At 50.5% G+C, this 17,938-nt stretch overlaps 7 protein-coding genes across 7 annotated transcripts; 3 read left to right on the top strand and 4 right to left on the bottom strand.

Moving 5' to 3' along the window:
- Positions 1-657: 657 nt before the first annotated feature.
- Positions 658-5,307, top strand: nte1 (lysophospholipase; the record flags this gene model as incomplete). The annotated part of the gene is made up of 2 exons (XM_043296267.1): positions 658-1,001; positions 1,077-5,307. The coding sequence occupies 2 exons, from the start codon at positions 658-660 to the stop codon at positions 5,305-5,307; spliced, it is 4,575 nt and encodes a 1,524-aa protein (XP_043152202.1).
- A 1,076-nt stretch (positions 5,308-6,383) lies between these two features.
- Aud_002266 (uncharacterized protein) lies at positions 6,384-7,052 on the bottom strand (the record flags this gene model as incomplete). Its single annotated transcript, XM_043296266.1, has 4 exons — positions 6,384-6,510; positions 6,580-6,702; positions 6,756-6,859; positions 6,909-7,052. The coding sequence occupies 4 exons, from the start codon at positions 7,050-7,052 to the stop codon at positions 6,384-6,386; spliced, it is 498 nt and encodes a 165-aa protein (XP_043152201.1).
- Positions 7,053-9,188: 2,136 nt separating this feature from the next.
- On the bottom strand, positions 9,189-11,678 carry Aud_002265 (actin-related protein ARP5; the record flags this gene model as incomplete). The annotated part of the gene is made up of 5 exons (XM_043296265.1): positions 9,189-9,221; positions 9,281-10,057; positions 10,106-11,046; positions 11,093-11,413; positions 11,483-11,678. 5 exons carry the CDS (start codon positions 11,676-11,678, stop codon positions 9,189-9,191), a joined length of 2,268 nt encoding a protein of 755 aa, XP_043152200.1.
- A 533-nt stretch (positions 11,679-12,211) lies between these two features.
- On the bottom strand, positions 12,212-12,641 carry Aud_002264 (DASH complex subunit DAD4; the record flags this gene model as incomplete). Its single annotated transcript, XM_043296264.1, has 5 exons — positions 12,212-12,240; positions 12,293-12,377; positions 12,431-12,475; positions 12,529-12,585; positions 12,639-12,641. The coding sequence occupies 5 exons, from the start codon at positions 12,639-12,641 to the stop codon at positions 12,212-12,214; spliced, it is 219 nt and encodes a 72-aa protein (XP_043152199.1).
- Positions 12,642-13,051: 410 nt separating this feature from the next.
- Positions 13,052-13,609, top strand: Aud_002263 (uncharacterized protein; the record flags this gene model as incomplete). The annotated part of the gene is made up of 1 exon (XM_043296263.1): positions 13,052-13,609. One exon carries the CDS (start codon positions 13,052-13,054, stop codon positions 13,607-13,609), a length of 558 nt encoding a protein of 185 aa, XP_043152198.1.
- A 972-nt stretch (positions 13,610-14,581) lies between these two features.
- Positions 14,582-15,271, top strand: Aud_002262 (Got1 family protein; the record flags this gene model as incomplete). Its single annotated transcript, XM_043296262.1, has 5 exons — positions 14,582-14,612; positions 14,667-14,693; positions 14,768-14,816; positions 14,877-14,892; positions 14,975-15,271. 5 exons carry the CDS (start codon positions 14,582-14,584, stop codon positions 15,269-15,271), a joined length of 420 nt encoding a protein of 139 aa, XP_043152197.1.
- Positions 15,272-15,882: 611 nt separating this feature from the next.
- Positions 15,883-16,436, bottom strand: pfy1 (profilin; the record flags this gene model as incomplete). The annotated part of the gene is made up of 3 exons (XM_043296261.1): positions 15,883-16,014; positions 16,101-16,235; positions 16,356-16,436. The coding sequence occupies 3 exons, from the start codon at positions 16,434-16,436 to the stop codon at positions 15,883-15,885; spliced, it is 348 nt and encodes a 115-aa protein (XP_043152196.1).
- Between the last annotated feature and the right edge of the window lie 1,502 nt (positions 16,437-17,938).

Here is a 17,938-nt window from a genome sequence, read left to right as displayed (position 1 = left end):
TGAGCATTCTTCAATCTCAATTTCCTACTTCAAATGCCTGTCCATGTAGGATCAAAATTTGTTTGTTGTTACCCGATTACTGCCAAACCGCTACTGCTGGATTGTCGGCGAGGAGTAGTCAAATATATGTAGAAACTCACCGAAATAGACCAAGCAGCGTGGTAGATAAAACATCAAATGGTCATAACAGCCACATCTTTTGAGCCGACGACACAGATCAAGGCAATCTATCGTTTCTGCAGAACTGACATTCTCCTCTCTCAAATCGTGGCTGGATCATTGGTGGATGAGCTTGATCTCCATGGCGATCACAAGCGCAACAGTGTGTGCGTGGACGATAGGATCCCTGCAACCGTGACTCGTGTTTCTTTTTAACTCTACTCCTTCACCCCTCAGATCTCCTCACACATGAACCAGCCAAAAGAGGGTCTTCTCGCACGTTTTAACATCCCTGGTTGAGGATGGGTTGCTTGACGTTCCCCTCGCTACAGCAATATTACTCTCCAGCGGTCTTTTTCGCATGTGCGAATGACGTCGGGCCTTGATTGCTGGCCTCGGAATCTTGGCTAGACGTTACTAGTGGATTCTCTCCAACTCTGCCCCCCAAAGGAAAAAAAAGAACCCCGACAGAAAGGAAGAGACAGGAAGAAATCAGCTATGGCCGACGGAGCGACATTGATCGACTCTACTGGCCTGGATTCGTTTTCTCCTTCTCCTTCCCTGTCTCCCTCTTTCTCGTCATCAACTGCCGTCGCACTGTCCCTCGCAACGTCTGCTTCCGCCGTAACCGCCAGCTTTAGCATCTCCCATCTTCCTCCCCCGCCTTTACCCCCAATGCCTACAACCATGGCGGGGTGGATCGGATGGGTTTTTTCCTTCTTTTTCCAGGTCATTCCAAGCGTTCTATACTGGGTCATCACTTTTTCTACCATCACATTGCCCACATGGCTGTTCACTCTCTTTTCCATGAGCCTGACGTTCACAATGAACTTCACGACGCTGTAAGATTGCCCCCCAAAGCTGCCGCCGCGTTCGTGAGGGGAATATGCTGACCACTGCTTCAATTGGACAAACAGCTTGTTAATCGTTCTGGCGATGGTTTCGACCATCAGCTGGTTCATCCGGTACCGCTTTCTGAACATGTACAGTCGATTGCCTCCCGAGCCCCAGCGAAAGGAACCGCAGGTCGACCTTTTCCCTGATGTACAAGAAGGAGATTCGAAGCCAGGGCTGGCCAATTACCTGGATGAGTTCCTTAGCGCAATCAAAGTTTTTGGGTACTTGGAACGGCCTGTCTTCCACGAATTGACCCGGACAATGCAAACCAGGAAGCTGATCGCGGGCGAAACGCTTATGTTGGAGGAAGAAAAGGGATTCTGTCTGGTAGTCGACGGGTTGGTTCAGATTTTTGTAAAGTCAATGCGAGATGCGAAGTCGGACACAGATGAGGAGCTGCACCATCTCGGAGCCGAATCCTCGGACGAGGAACACCACATCGACGGGAAGCAGGGGTATCAATTGCTGACCGAGGTCAAGAATGGCGCGTCGATGTCGTCCTTATTCTCAATCCTCTCACTGTTCACGGAGGACATTCAACTACGGGATACCGAGAGCTCCACCTCCAGTTCCTCTAGCATCGCCCTACGCGCTGCTCGTGTACCCAACTCAATCCCAACGAGTCCTCGGGGAATGATGGACAGCCCTTCCTTGGGCTTTCAAGACCACAGCGACGATACCTCTATTATGATCAGCAACGGAGATCTGCCATCCGTGCCCCCGCTGCATCTGGGAGATAGCCGCACTCCTCCCTCCGGCCATGACCAGCACCATCAGCAGCACCATGAACCTCGGAAGCACCCTAACAGAAATCGCCGGAAGTCGGTCCATCCTGACATTGTTGCCCGTGCTATGGTGGATACCACAATCGCAATCATCCCAGCCAGCGCTTTCCGGCGACTGACCAGGGTCTATCCAAGGGCGACCGCCCACATCGTCCAGGTCATCCTCACTCGCCTACAGAGAGTTACGTTTGCAACGGCGCATTCCTATCTCGGTCTCAGCAACGAGGTGCATGGTATTGAAAAGCAAATGACCAAGTTCACCACATATGATCTGCCAAACGACATGCGCGGCGCAGCTCTGGATCGCCTCAAAGACAAGTTCATCAAGGAGCGGGATCGCTTAGGCTCTGAGGAAGTTACGAAGGGGATTGCCCTACACAATCCATCTACCGGTAGACGACGCCGATCGAGCAGCTTCATGAGAAAGGAGGCTGCGCTGCAAGTCAGGATGATGACACCTAGACGCACGGCCACAGTGGTTACCTCGGAGAGTGCACCCACCGATCATGACACATATGGAGTTAGCCCAGGCGACCTGTTGTCGACCATTCAATCCTCTAGGTTTGGCCCCAGATATGAGCAGCCTCCTTCAAAGCTACAGTCTCCTTTGGCCGAAAAAGAGAACACCCATTTCCGGCTTCCAGCCATGCAAGCGCGTCATAGTTTCCGCCGACAAGACGCCATGGACGAGGATGCGCTGTTCCGCGACTGCATCCTGGATTGCATCATGAAGGCGATCGGTCTCACGAGTAGTACTCGTGACGCTTTGCGCAAAAGCAGCCATTCTGGCGAGGCGTCTCCCAAGCTTCTTTCCTATGATTCTCGACGTCAGAAGGCGATCTTCGCCAACAACGCCTTTGGCTTTATTGACCCATATGAAGGCTCGGCAGATGGAGAGACAGAGTCTTTGATGTCCATGTCTGTAACGAGTGCAGGGGGCACATCGCCAGTGATCAACTTACGGGAAGAGCTCCGTAACGACATCGAGATCGTCTATTTCCCTAAGGGTTCGGTCCTGGTGGAGCAGGGAGAGCGCCACCCAGGTTTATACTATGTGATTGATGGATTCTTGGACGTAGGTGTGCCGATTGTCGAGAAAGGGGAAGATCTTGTGGGGGTGTCCAAACCAGCAGCTTCGAAGGAGCCTTTTCCGACCCTTAAGCGGACGACAACTGCCAACTCGATTGGCGCGGGCGGCACAGCTGCCAATGATTCTCGCCGAAGAAAGCAATCTCGAAAATCCCTGTATCTGATCAAACCCGGCGGTATTCAAGGCTATGTTGGGGCAGTAGCGTCCTATCGATCTTCCACCGATGTCGTTGCCAAGACGGACGTCTACGTTGGCTTCCTCCCACGGGCGTCTTTGGAGCGCATCGCGGAGCGGTATCCGATCGCTTTGCTGACGCTTGCGAAGCGGCTGACAAGCGTCCTTCCACGTCTGCTCCTCCACATCGATTTCGCTCTCGAATGGGTACAAGTGAATGCCGGTCAAGTTATCTACCACCAAGGCGACGAGAGCGACGCAATTTATCTTGTCTTGAATGGACGATTGCGGTCAGTTCTTGAAAGTCCGGGCAACAAACTAGCCGTCATTGGCGAATACGGCCAAGGAGAGAGCGTGGGTGAGCTCGAGGTGATGACCGAGTCCACTCGCCCGGCTACTCTTCATGCGATCCGTGATACCGAATTGGCCAAGTTCCCAAGATCTCTCTTCAACAGCCTCGCCCAGGAACACCCGGGAATTACCATTCAGGTCTCTAAACTGATTGCCCAGCGGATGCGGGATTTGGTCGAACGCCCGGTGACCGAGAAAGGTGTCGAACGAAGCAACGCTGGTGGTGTGCAAACGGCAACCTCGACCGTCAATCTCCGCACCGTGGGCATTCTGCCCGTGACGGCGGGCGTTCCAGTGGTCGAATTCGGTAATCGACTATTGCACGCTCTTCATCAAATTGGAGTGACGAACGGGGTTACATCGCTCAACCAGGCGGCCATTTTGAATCATCTAGGGCGCCATGCGTTCAGCAAGATGGGCAAGCTCAAGTTGTCCCAGTACCTTGCCGACCTAGAAGAGAAGTATGGCATGGTTCTTTACATCGCTGACACTAACGTGAGCTCTCCGTGGACGCAAACGTGCATCACGCAGGCCGATTGCATTCTTCTGGTCGGTCTGGCCGAATCATCCCCCAGTATTGGAGAGTACGAGAGGTTCTTGCTTGGCATGAAGACTACGGCGCGGAAGGAGCTCGTATTGCTGCACTCGGAGCGGTATTGTCCGCCTGGACTGACTCGGCGGTGGTTGAAGAACCGAGTATGGATCAATGGCGGCCACCATCACATTCAAATGGCCTTCCGACTGACGGCCGAGCCCTCACATCCGGAAACCAAGCGCTTCGGAACAGTTCTCAAGCAACGGGTCCAGGTGCTGCAGGCTGAAATCCAAAAGTACACATCACGGAGGATTCGCCAGACACCACTTTATTCCGCTCAATCCCCGTTCAAAGGCGATTTCCATCGTCTTGCGCGTCGGCTGTGTGGCAGAGCTGTTGGTTTGGTGCTTGGTGGAGGAGGAGCAAGAGGTATTGCGCACGTTGGTGTGATCAAGGCACTCGAGGAGGCCGGTATCCCTGTTGACATTATCGGCGGCACATCTATCGGTTCGTTCATTGGTGCGTTGTATGCTCGAGATGCAGACGTGGTTCCCATGTATGGCCGTGCGAAGAAGTTTGCTGGCCGCATGGGAAGCATGTGGCGGTTCGCGCTGGATCTGACGTACCCGACGGTCTCCTACACGACCGGCCACGAATTCAACCGCGGAATCTTCAAGACCTTTGGTGATAGCCAGATCGAGGATTTCTGGCTTGAGTTCTACTGCAACACTACCAACATCAGCAAATCGCGCCCCGAGTACCACTCCTCTGGATATGTCTGGCGCTACGTGCGTGCATCCATGTCGCTTGCGGGTCTGATCCCGCCCATTTGCGATGAGGGAAGCATGCTCCTCGACGGCGGCTACATTGACAATCTGACCGTCGACCATATGAAAGGTCTCGGTGCGGATGTGATCTTCGCCGTTGATGTGGGTTCTATCGACGACAACACGCCTCAAGTCTACGGAGACTCCCTCTCCGGATTCTGGTCCGTCTTCAATCGCTGGAACCCGTTCTCCTCGTGCCCCAATCCGCCAACATTATCCGAAATCCAAGCACGTCTGGCCTATGTCTCGTCCATTGACAACCTGGAGCGCGCCAAGAACATCCCGGGCTGTCTGTACATGCGTCCCCCTATAGATGGATACGGCACGCTGGAGTTTGGCAAGTTTGATGAGATCTACCAGGTCGGATACGCCTTCGGCAAGGAGTTCCTGGAGAAGCTGAAGACCGAGGGGTCTCTCCCGTTGCCGGAGGAGACTGAGGAGAAGAAGAAGCTGCAACGTACCATGGCTCCCCGCCGAGCCAGTATATGATTAGATGTTGTCTTTTGTTTTTGAGCGTTCATTTGTTGCATTATACCAGACACTTGACTCTTATATTGCATGCATGAACGTGACCAGTTCCGGCTGTTCATGCGGTTCCTTGGTTGACTTGATGTACCTATATAGACCCTCGGAGTGTACTATAGAATTGAAGTACGACGCATTGAGCTTTGCAATTTATAGATGCAATTGACCCGTCCACTGCTGTGGGGCAAACACAGACTACCTACTTACCTAGTGACCCCATGTAATCAAGGACTTCCCTTGTTACTTCGTCAAACTCCCGCCCGACCCTCTTTACCCTTGTCTTCCGTTCTAGCCTCATCTTATTGAGCCTCCATCTCCTCTTCCTCCTCGTTAGCTTCCCACTTGTTGTTCTCGAATTCTTGATCATCCTGTTTCGCCTTCTTTCATCTTCTCAGTCTGTTCTTTCAGCTCGATGACCTCGACATCCTGCTGCTTTCGTTCGCAGAATGTCCGTCTTCGCTGTGTCGTATCTCCTGTCCCCTCTTTTTTCGCCCCGTAATTCCTCGCCTTCCGTAGCAACCTTGTCCGCAGTCTGGGCTATTTAACTGAGCTGGTATACTCTGCTTACTCTTGTCTTCCGAAGCGTCACATCGAGACTCGCCTGAAAAGCAATTGACGATTGAGGTCTGTTGGAGGTATTGTAGATCGAGAACTTGCACACAGGTTCGGAGACAGAACCGAAATCCCGCAATATAGGGACTCAAATGCATTTAATGAATGCATGTACCATCAAAATGGATAATTGTTTATCTGAGGCTCAAGGTGAACAAAATGTGGGTATCTCCACAACACCATTGAACCAACGACTACATCACATCATTAGGGGTATGGTATGGGTATTAGTACTAAACATTAACGTCATCAGAGAAATCAACGCATCACCTCCCTCATACGAGCCCGCTCATCGTTCATCCCAGACGAGAATCACCATAATCCCGGCTCGTGTGTTATCATCTCGTAGCTTCATCTTTCATTGCCAGGCGTCCCCTAACCGATCATACCAGCCGTAGAAAGCCATTTAGCAATCACAACGCAGGCACCTAGACCGCCGTAGTAGTAGTGGCAGGCGCAGCGCCGTGGACATTCTTCTCGCGCACGGGCGCATTCTCGCGACGGTACGCCGAAAGGGAGGCGATCTCGAGGAACATCCCGGCGAAGGTGAAGAAGCTGATTCCAAGCTTTAGCTATCGTTCCAGCAAAAATTCAAACAAGACAATGAAGGGTTGAGGAACATACAATGCCAGGAAGATGAAAGCCTCGTTGGCCTTTTTCTTGCTGCAGTCGACGAACGGGGGCGCGTTGAAGTAGCAATTCTGCTCGTTGTAGTCTTGCGCGGCGAAGATGAAGGCCGTGAGCCAGCTTCGATTCTATTAGCTTGCATCGGGTTGTGAGAGAGAAGGGGAGAAGCATACAGGTATGAGAAGATGACGTCGATACCAAGGACGAATTTGCTCAGGGCCGTGGGCATGAACGGGGAGATGAAGGCCGGTAGGAAGAAGGCAACCGACAGCGTGGACTATCCCGTCAGTATCCAGACATAATGGTATGCGTAAGAGGGAACATACGATGACTTCCTGGTAGATAAGATGCTGGCCGCGAGGACCAAGGTGGATGAAGTAGGAGGTGATGCCCATCACGATGACCGCGCTGGACCACTGCATCACGCGAGTGATGAGCTGCAGCGGACGAGCAACGGCAGTCGACAACATGGCTGCTATTGTGTGATAGTGGAGGGAGATGTAAAGGCAGGGACAAGTGTTTATGCTGCAGCGAGGTGTAGTCGTGTGCAGCAGAGCCAACCAGCGTGTCAATAGTTGATATATCAAGAGACAACAAGTTAGGGGCGGACTGGACGCAGACTTTATACATCAACGAGGGGTATCAGAGCGAGCCGAATCAACCGGAATCCAGGTTCGCTTCATGCATCCTGCGTCACGGGCGCTGCACTGCTGCCAAAGGGGCATAGTCCACAAAGCATACGGACATGCTTGCTATCCCCAGATGCGTCATAGTCTTTTTTCTTTCCGATGCAAGGAATCCAGAACATGATTGTTCATCTGCATCGTGAGCGAGCACCGACGGTGATTGGCTCGAGCTGGGTGGTACAAGCGGCCGAGCTCACCCAGCTCACCTTGCATACCGTAATGGGTACATGCTCAAAGAAGGCCCAAAGGCAGTTCCAGTGGATTCTATCCCGTCAATGCGGTATGCAGCATACTGTTGTCTCACAAGCGGGGGAGAAGCCTAATCCTCAATCAAGGGGGTCCCCATCGGGCTGCAAATTGATCATCAGAAACCGGTCTGATCTACACGGGAAGGTGTAGGTATCCGGAAGGAGTCTGAGGATGTACACAAACTGAGACAGGATGGAATCACTGCAGCCAGCCTAGATTTTTGAGCTGTTGTTGCGTGAGTCATGAGGAAGGATGTCCAGTCGGCAACCCGCGGAATCGAGGAGATCGTCTGCAGTCGGCTTTTTGTGAAGACTTGAGAAAGCTGATCAATTATCCCGCTAGTAGTCACTAGTCGGAAGTCAATTCAGAACCTTGTTGTCATCATCAATAACGGCTGGAATGTGGATGAAAGTATCAGGCGATTCGATCTGCATGCATTGACCGAGAGGGGAACACACAAGTCTGGCGGTCACTTATTTGGAGAGTCGGAACATCTCTAACCAGTTATTATAGAGGTACAACTGACTCGACGGAGCTCTAAACAAGATCAGTGTCATCAGGGATAAGGGACCCGATAATACACATTGATATCAGGCCAGTTTTGTTCAAAAGGGTTGGAATTTCTCAAGCCGGGAGACATGGCTTCCAACGCGGAGGATCTCATTGATGGACTGACCGACCAACCGAGTAACAGAATCAGATGATCACAAATGCTTTTCTCAACCTTCTGTATTCCTCTAGACTATGGTCTTTTCCACTATTGAATCGACGTTGGGATTGGCTTTGACTCCAGCAGTAGCGCCAACAGTGGGAAGGTTCAAGGAAGTAGGACATGATCGACAAACAGAACCAACCAGTAGATCACCCTATTAGCACCACCTGCAACAATCATGTGAATAACAATTTCCAGGCCAGCACGGATTTCTCTTGTCCTATTGCGGAACAGTCGGCACCTATGCGTAAGATTTGATTCATCGGCTTCACTACGAGATTGACTTTCAGCCTTGTCAATAGAGGCAGAACCTACTTTTCAGTCTACAGGGCTGAGATCTGCACCGAGAGCGATGGACCCTCGCTAATTCGCTGCAATGACGTTTGAAGTTCATGGACAAAATAACCGTACGGGAAAGCATACCGTCGTATGATTTGAGCCTTCATACTGTCACCTCACTTTCCAACCGAGAAAAGTCCGAGCGCAGACAGGGGTCAAGCATGGGTCAAATGATTGAACTCTTTTGCTGTCTATCTACCATAGAGGAATACTCGTTCCAATCCCTTGCCGAAGGTCTGAAACTCTGTACTCAACCAACCCCGTCTTTAGAGGAGTCGGTCTGCCTAGCTGTGCAGGTACTTGTACATCTGCAGTAGAATGTCCGGGCAGTACAACGATCATTTGATCCACCAGTTACAGATTGAAAAAATCCATCATGCAGTCTTTTTCTACTATCCAAGTACCATAACACTATTACATCACAAGCGATTCGTAGTATGACTTTTGAATCAACCTGCACCTGGGCAAACCCTTCACACAGATGTGATACCCTTGCCCTGACGCCAGACTCCCTAAGTCCTGTGCTCACGCTATAAATACAAACATAGTAAGAGGTAGATCTCTTCGTCCTCATCCCTGTTGTGAATGCCTGAATTGAATCCACGTGGAGTCAAACCATATTACCACGAGGTGACATTCCCCAGGTCGTGCTCCTATTGTATCGTTAGTCATTCCACTCCAAACGTCTCAGTAGATATATCACCTGACGTACCTTAATGTACTCGCTTCCTTTTTCCAGATATTCCTCCCGTGACACAGAGTAATTCTTCAATCCCGATCCGGATGCCCATTGTGCTGCACCCTTCCATGCATCCAGCACCGGGTCCGAGGCCCGGCGCACGTTCAGTTGCGCATCTACAGGCAAGTATCCCCCAAGTTCATTGCGAAGTCTCTCATCGAATCCTTTGAAGAGAGTGTTGCCGCCGGTGAGGAACACGTCACGCAGCATTTTGGCCTGATCCTCCGGGTTGGAGAACCGCTGGTTAACGATACCGGCCGCAATTTCCAAGAGGCCAGCCTGGTCGATTCCGGCAATCGATGGCTTGAAAACGACCTCGGGCACTCGGATCCGCTCAACATTGAGATGGATCTGATTAGCCTCACGTTGACTTTCAGGATCAAATGGCCAGGGTCCACGCAGGAAAACATGTACCAGGCTCTTGGTCCAGTCAGACTGCGCAGCAAGAGTGTGGTTCTCTGTAAACTCGGGATCGTACTGAAGAAGCTCGTTCTCAACGTTGTTGAGCATTTCGCCGAGGTCTTCCTCTTCCTCCTCGTCACTCTGTTCTCCGGTTGCCACTGTGCGATAAACACCCCAGTCCTCATCGTTGGCGCCGAAATCATCGTCGTCACCTCCTCTCCTTCTCTTCTTCGGCCCATCCGCAGCGAGGTTTGCAAGGGTTTTCATACGCATCTGGCTGGCGAGCGACTTCCGATTACCCAGATCCGCCTTCATCCTATCACGCTCCTTGATCTTTTGCAGGATATTCTACGAAAAGTTAGTTATGTTGTCGAATTCACGCAAGAATCAACCCACCTGGCGAGCAGCTCTTCGTTCGGCGACCCAGTTCTCAAAGTCCTTCTCTCGCTTCTCCCGATCCAGACGCTCCTCTTCCTCTCTTCGTGCCTTCTCGCGTTCCTTCTCGGCCTTGGCACGTTGCCGAGCCTCGATGTTCGACTTCATGAGTCGCTGGTGGCGCTTCTCCTTCAAGCCTGCCTCGTCCAACTCTTCGTCTGGAACATCTAGAAGTGGGAAAGACATATCTTCAGGAGGCTCTTCAGCCTCTTCGACTCCTAGATCTCGGTTTCTAGAGCGCTTGATGGACCGTTCGAGGTCACGAATCAGCCGGTCTAGATGTGCCTCATCTTTCAAATCCTCAGAGTCCAAGATGCGCCTCGCTTCCTTCTTGGTTTCAGACGCAAGCCCACGCTGTAAATCCTTCCAGTACTCGAGCTCCTGCTCTTTCTTCATCAACTTTTCGAGCCGCATCTTTGCAGCTTGCTCCTGCAGGCGACGTCCACTCTCCTTCTTCCGCTCTGCAATCCGCGCCAGTTCCTCCTCAGTTTTCTCTGGCACCACATGCTCCGTAAAAGGGTATTGAATGACATGATCCCTGTCCTCAAGCCCTGTCCACTCGAGATAGCTGCTCAGCTCCCGGTCATAGTCTGTAGATACGTAGCAATGCTTGTGAACCAAATCTTCCATCTGGCTTTCGGTCATTCGGGCGGGAAACGTGGGGTACTTTAGCTTCATAAGCTTGAGCAAGTACTCTGACGCATGCATGCCACCCCAGTTCAACCGCGAGCAATTCGAGAGCAAGGCTTTCGAGTTCAGGACAGGGATGACATGCGTCGATGTGTGAGACGAGGAGATAATCAAGCCATCGGTGCCTTTGTTGTACCGGTACGAAAATAATGAGTCGATTCCGTAAGCGACAGATGGTGCCGAATAGCACTCGAAGAGGATCTCGTTCATCACTACGCTGGTCAGATCATAGTCCTTGCAGAGCAAGCATTTACTCACTTCTTCTGGGGTAGTTCAAATTCGCGATCGGCTCTGTCATTACGATAGGCCGATCAACGCCTCCGTTGGCCCCATCAACTCCCAGCTTGATGAACACGTAGTCCAGCAATCCCTCCATCACATCCCAGTTTCCAACCACACTTGTACCAGGGTCAAAAGCATACCGCAGCTGGCCTCGAGTCGTAGCATCCACATAAGCGTCGTTACCGATGAATTGACAAGCTTTGTTGAGTTTTCGATCGCGGTATCGACTCATCACAGGGGGGAGGATAAAGCGCGGCGACTTGTCAAAAGACCAGCCCGCCTTGAGCAGACTTGATCCTGTAGTAGCAAACCAGAGTCAGTATGTTATGGCAGTCATCGAAAACAAATGGGTGAACTAGAACCAACCATTATCAATCACGATAGCGCTTGTAGAGGGTTTCGACCTGCTCCGTTCATACCCATCGGGTTGCGGCGGTTGATACCCTTTGAACGGATTCTCCTGCACATTGTATATTTTCGGAGGAGGCTTCGCCGCGTTCTTCTCGGTTGGAGTGACCGCAAGGCGACCGGGCAAAAGGGTCTGCACTGAGGTAATCGTCATGGCGACTAGCTGTAGAGGACAAATCGGCGCAGCAACTCAGGTTGGTGGGCGATTCACCGCATCGCCAAATCTGTTGCAAGCAGGAGGTAACAGGATAGAGGCGGGTTGGCAATATCCGCAATATGTGCACGATGCTGCTGCTCTAAATCGGTGGATGAGGGAGCGAGCGTTGACTGTGAAGGGCGATGAATCTGGGCGTCCGATCCCCAGCTTTGCTCGGCGGAGAGGGAAGCGACTCTGGCGGCGTTTGTATAGTGCCAAGCCTGACTTGCAGTTGATGAGATTGCTCCACTCAAAGGCAATCAACATCAATATTGGCTCTTTAGAGATGCATCGCCTGTAGATTTGCATATTAGGTCTTTATTGACTGCTTACTCTTGGCTCTCCCTACCCTCATCGCTTTTAGCTCTATTCTTGCTCAGGGTCTACAGAAAAGGGGGAAAAGACTGAGGAAAAACTGGATTGAAATATGAGGTCGTTATCATTCATTACAAGCTAAATTCAGAGAAACAAGGTGGACAATCTCATCGTCCTTATGATGGCTCCTTCAGATTCTCCGTAGCTACATCAGATCAGCAAGACTGTAGCCTTCCCTGAGGTAGGACAACTCATACCTTCCAAGTGGAAGAGAACGTTAGACTGGTAGTTCTTGAACATCTGGGCCACAAGCTCCACGTTCATGTTCTGGATGTTGACCTCCTGATAAACCACTGTGAGCATCATACCATTGAATATGAGCAGAAGAAGTGTACCTGGAGGCTCTTGTTCATGACCATGATTGACTCGTTGAGTTTCTCCTACCAGCAATCAGTCATGCAGGCCTTCCAACAATGTGGGGATAGTAACATACGATGTTGCCGATAATTCGAGAAAGCAATAGCGCTTGCTGGTGCTCGTGTGGACTCTCCTAAGATTTTTTATCAGTTTATCAATCAAAGAAAGACTCCATTTCGAACCTACCATTTTTGACTTGGTATCGAGATGGGCGTGATGTACTTGTAGAGGCAATGTTTGTTTATAGCGCGACTACTGGGTATCAACTACAATTCATCACGTGATCTGTAGTTGTCTTTGTTTCCCGGCTGTCACTGCGCCCGATGAGCGACAGGAACTATTTAGAATATGATTTGAGAATAAAATTCCAAATTTCATAGATCTGAACTTGCTTTACAGCTATTCTGTTATCCCAAACACTGTGCCAATTAACTTTGGAGAGTGTCCGCCGTTTGTCATCCGGTTACCGTACCAGCGGATGACCATGTTCCAGACACTTTGAGCTTCTACCACGACATCAAGGTTACGATTCTCTACAACGTCAAGACAGCGCATCATCCACTCCATCCGCATCGTCCTTTCACAAATAATAATCAATCATGGGTGCCCCTCCTACTCCTGCCGAAAGTCAGGAACATCAGCAACTTCTCAACCGCCTGGACATCGCCCAGGTTCCACGCCCCTTCCGCAACCCGCACTGGAGGCCGTCGCAGCGTCGCAACAAGAACGTCAAACAACTTATCTCTGAAAACTCCAGAAAGGAGGCGTCTGTTATGGTGACACAGTCGAACTCTGGCGCATCGACTCCTTTACAACCCAGCACCGACGGCAGCCAAACGCCCTTTGAAAGCTCCGCTCGCACGAACATCGCTCAGGCGGCGCAGAACCTGTCGACACTCGTGTTGGAGAAGAACGCAAGGGCTATGTTTCCATCGGGGCCTGCGGTGACATATACCAACATTGAATCTGCTCCATCACTCCATCCGTCACAGCACACGCGCTACTGCGATATCACGGGGCTTCCGGCACCATACACAGACCCCAAGACTCGGCTCAGATACCATGATAAAGAGGTGTTCGGGGTCATTCGGACATTGAGCCAAGGTGTTCCAGAGAGCTATCTCGAACTGAGAGGAGCTCATGTCGTGCTGAAATAGACGGTTACCCATCATGTTATGAAAGTTCTACGTTCGTGCACACCAAGAGCAGGTAGGTTACAATATCCTCCGTGGAAATTCAGATTTCAGAGATTAACATGTTACTATTTTCAAGACTATCACTTGCAAGATACGAGTGCATGTACGACCAACACAGTCAAGCCCTCTCCACCCGCCGTGCCCCTCTCGAGACAGGTTCAAGAAAGCGCTCCGGCTTATTCGTGATCTTTAAGAGAATCGATCTTCGCCTCGTGCTGAAGCACTCGACTATTACCGACGCTCCACGGACGGAACGTCAGTTACAGCATCCAGGGATGCTGTCGTCGCGGCGTATACTTGGGTTGTTTATGGCAGAGGCCAGAAAACGTCAGAAGGAAACTCATGAGCAAAGGGGTTGTGAACCCCAGATTGATCATGGCTTATCAATTCTGGACATTATCCGATCCATCCTATAATATTAAGAGTTCGGATCCATGATAGGTTTTCTAATTGAGTTTCGTAGCCAGCCAAATATAACTCTTTCCGCGTGACTAAAAATTCAGCATCTTGAACTGTAGAAAGCGGAAACGAGGTCATCAATAGGCCATCGTAAACTCGTTGCAAGTCAGTTTGGCAGAGGAGGCAAGAGGACAAAAGAAAAACAGCCAGATGTGCGGGTTTTCCGGTAGTACGTCCAAGCGCAACAGACCGCCCACCGCATCCGGGATAGGCCATCCTCAGAGCCAAAAACGAACGTGGCAGAAACGAAAATGTTGGGAGCATGCGTTTATTTACTGAGTTGCAGGGAGATTTCTTGAATATCTGCCAGACCGAAGGCGAAAGAGCACAACAACTCCAGATCTCTTCCTGAATACAGAGTACTCATCGTCGCGACACTCGGCTGACCTGGGATTTCTATAAGCGTGCAACGAGTCCCCTCAATTTGTGTACATTGTTCAATACTCTCCGCGATTCACCTGGCAAACTCTCAAGATGCCCACCATGTGGCTTTCGGACAACCAAAGTAGGACCGCCGGAGCATCATCCAAGTAGACGCGCTCGCTAACATGTATAACAGAAATTGGTGTTATCTTTTGTTCTGCAGGTAGGCGGGACCAAATCCACTGCCAGGGATCTTTCCGATATGCTCAGCCAAGGACTGACGCGGTGCGGCTATAGGAGGCCTGTTCCTGATTGGAGGCGTTGTGATGTTCTTTGATCGTTCGCTGTATGTATCCCTTTGATATACTTCTGGGAGCATTCGTGCTAATGTTCGGACTTAACACAGGCTCGCGATGGGAAACGTGTGTACCCCATTCTCGCAAATCCTGCGCTGCTATTGATCACGCGACAACCTCCGAAAGACCATAGCTAACGTCGCAGCAGGTCCTTTTCCTCATCGGCTTGACGTTAATCATTGGAGTTCAACGGACGCTCGCCTTCTTCTCGCGCCGCCAAAAACTCAAGGGCACTGCCGCCTTCGCAGCAGGCATCCTCCTCATACTGTTTCGCTGGCCACTGACAGGTTTCCTCATCGAATTATACGGTCTCTTCATCCTCTTCGGCGATTTTCTTGTAACAATCGGTCAATTCGCTGGAAATATCCCGGTCGTCGGTCCTTATATCAAGACGGCATTGGAGACCCTGGCAGGTGGGAGACGAAACGCAGAGCTCCCGGTATAATAACCACAACGCAAGCTGAAATCGTCTGTCCTTGGGCGAGAGTCTTCCCCGGGGACGAAGAGGAGTATCGACGATGTTACGTGTACGACTATACAGACTTGAATGATGTCAAGACGGCCATGACACGGCATGAAGATCACGACCGCTTTCGCAGCTTCGCTTCATTAGCGTTTGAGCGAGTCTAAAAAGGATTGGATCTGTATGAGCTGATGTGATATAATTCTTATATTTTGTAATTACTAATCCTTCGTGCGTCGGTAGCAGTCTCCTGCCACCGACTCTTATCTTTCTTCGATGCACTATATAATACATAGAAACAGGCAAATCCAACGCTTGGTGTGCATCGCGATCGTGCCTAAGGGCTAGGACAACTGGTATATGATTCAAGCATTGTCATCTCTAGAATTGCGAGTGTACTAAAACCAGTACATATTGAAGATATCTACGTGCTATGGACAGTTAAGACATGACGCTGAGAAGAAAGGTCACCAGCATAGTTTCACATCCGACTAAGGAAAAAGTGGTACACCGCTCTTGTGCCGTTTCGGAATAAAATAGTAATAGAAAATCGAACAATCAATACAACTTCATTTTCGGCGCTCCTCTATCGTCTACCGGGGGTTGTTGATGTAGTCGACGAGGTTCTCGACAACGGTTGCGGCGTTGGGGGTCTGGACACCCTCGCCGTGGTGGGCGACCATGACGCAAGAGACGGCCTTGACGACGACGATACCCTCCTTGCCCTATAGCGATCGACCGTCAGCATTCACCATTTCCCTATCCCTAACCTCAAAGGTCGATAACCGCATATGAAAATGTAGTTGGTTACCTTCTTGCCGTAAAGACTGCGCTCATCAGCCTTGATGGCGACAAACTTGTCTCCTCCGACCACAAAACCGGTTGCGAAAGCACTGCCGGGCTTATCGAAAGCAGCCTTCAGACCGGCGATTTCCTCCTTCGAGATCTATAGCGAGGCGAGAAAGTTATTGACGTGATCATGAGGGTGCTTGTTTCCATGGACATTGCCAGGGATTGGGCCGGAGCTCCGCCAAATGTGATGCCAGTGTTGGAACGTTCTTCATACCTGGAAATTAGGGGACTGGGCCTCGACGTCGGAGAAGTCGTAGCTCAGGATGGCGGCCTTGTCAAACTGGCCGGAGCCCATCAGACTGGTAGATTTGGCTCAGGTCAGAAAAAAAAGCGGATTTCGAAGATTGGTGATGCAGCGAAGGCGGGGTAGAGGTGGGATTGTACGATACCTGGAATCAACATATCCTGTTCGGTAGAATTCAGACGTTAGCTTTGTTTTATCTTCTGCAATAACCATAGAGGATTGCAAATCCAGCTAACGTCTATAACGACGTATGCAACACATAGCCGTACCTTGCCAAACTGCCGAATGCTGACCCATGTTGGTGGTCGTGTAAACAAATTAACGGGATAGAGCGGATTAGGGGAAGCTATTTTGTCGAGTGGTTAGATAAGACGAGCCAAGAGGGATGGGCCAGCAGGGATTAAACTGACGGAAAGAGGAGGGAAGAAGGCGACAAGAAGTCACAGCAAAAAGTTGGAGATGATGATGGTGGTTGTGGGTTGAAGAGGGGAAGAGAGCACAAGGTGATATTTAGAGTGGTGGGCGTGAGAGACAGCAACGACAAGCTAAGGTAGGTAGAGTCAGGTTAAGGTGGGGTGGCTATCCGTCTGGGAGGCAACGCCCCGCCATTTCTTCTACGTGATGGTAATCCTAAGAGTAGGCGAGCCTGTGACACAATAGATTCCCTTCCTCGCTCTCAGAATATTATCCAAAGTCTCATCATAGGGCCTGTTGATATGTTAATGCTTAAAATGTACCCTGATACTATCCAGCGTCTCCATCCTGTCACTTTCAGCAGTTGTATCGCAACGGCTCTAGTTTGAAAGCCAACCACTTTAGTTGACAATAGTTGCTAAGCTATTCTTCTGCTTTGTCTAAGTACGTCCAAGTCTCTTTCCACAGTTCCACTTTGAACAGAAACCCAGCAACACCCACCGATCAACAGAGTTTTGTCTTTGGCCTTCCCACTATTTCTTGCTATCATCTACAGGGTCCCCTTCACCGCCTGTTCTAGTGTGAACTATTTGAGTCTTGTTGATGTATGCGCCCGACTCTTGTATTACTGAAGGGGTGCTCGGCGCCTATCTTGATACTTGATATCTTTATCTCATGGGCTCATAGACTTGTATGGGGCACGTGCCTGTCATCTTTGTACACTAGCCAGCCAGTCACACGGCGATCATGTGTCTCTGGCTCTTTCGGATTATTGTTTTTTTACTTCAACCTCTCCTTAGTAAAAACTTGGACTAAACTTGACTCGTCTGACGGACTGAATATTCGTTCAACAGACTACCTACTAGAATACTTTGCCTTGTCACCTTGGACTCTGCAATAGCCTCGGAGACATCTTCCCTCGACTCTATCGTAGCAGATGACCCTCCCATTTCCTATGTCGCTTCATGTAAGAATAGAGATGATGCGGGAAAATGTTACTGATAGCGACAATACGATGCAGGGTGCTTTTTCATCTAGTCACACAGCATTCACAATTGAAACAGCTACACGGGATCTGTTCTCATCGCAAGGTTCATAATTGCCTTGCCAGAGGGATACCCCTCTCCATCGCAATCTCA

The sequence above is a fragment of the Aspergillus udagawae genome, assembly GCF_001078395.1.
Source record: "Aspergillus udagawae IFM 46973 DNA, scaffold_11, whole genome shotgun sequence".
Classification (NCBI taxonomy): domain Eukaryota; kingdom Fungi; phylum Ascomycota; class Eurotiomycetes; order Eurotiales; family Aspergillaceae; genus Aspergillus; species Aspergillus udagawae.
The sequence above is the reverse complement of the archived record's forward strand: the minus strand, read 5'-3'. Positions and strand labels throughout refer to the sequence as shown.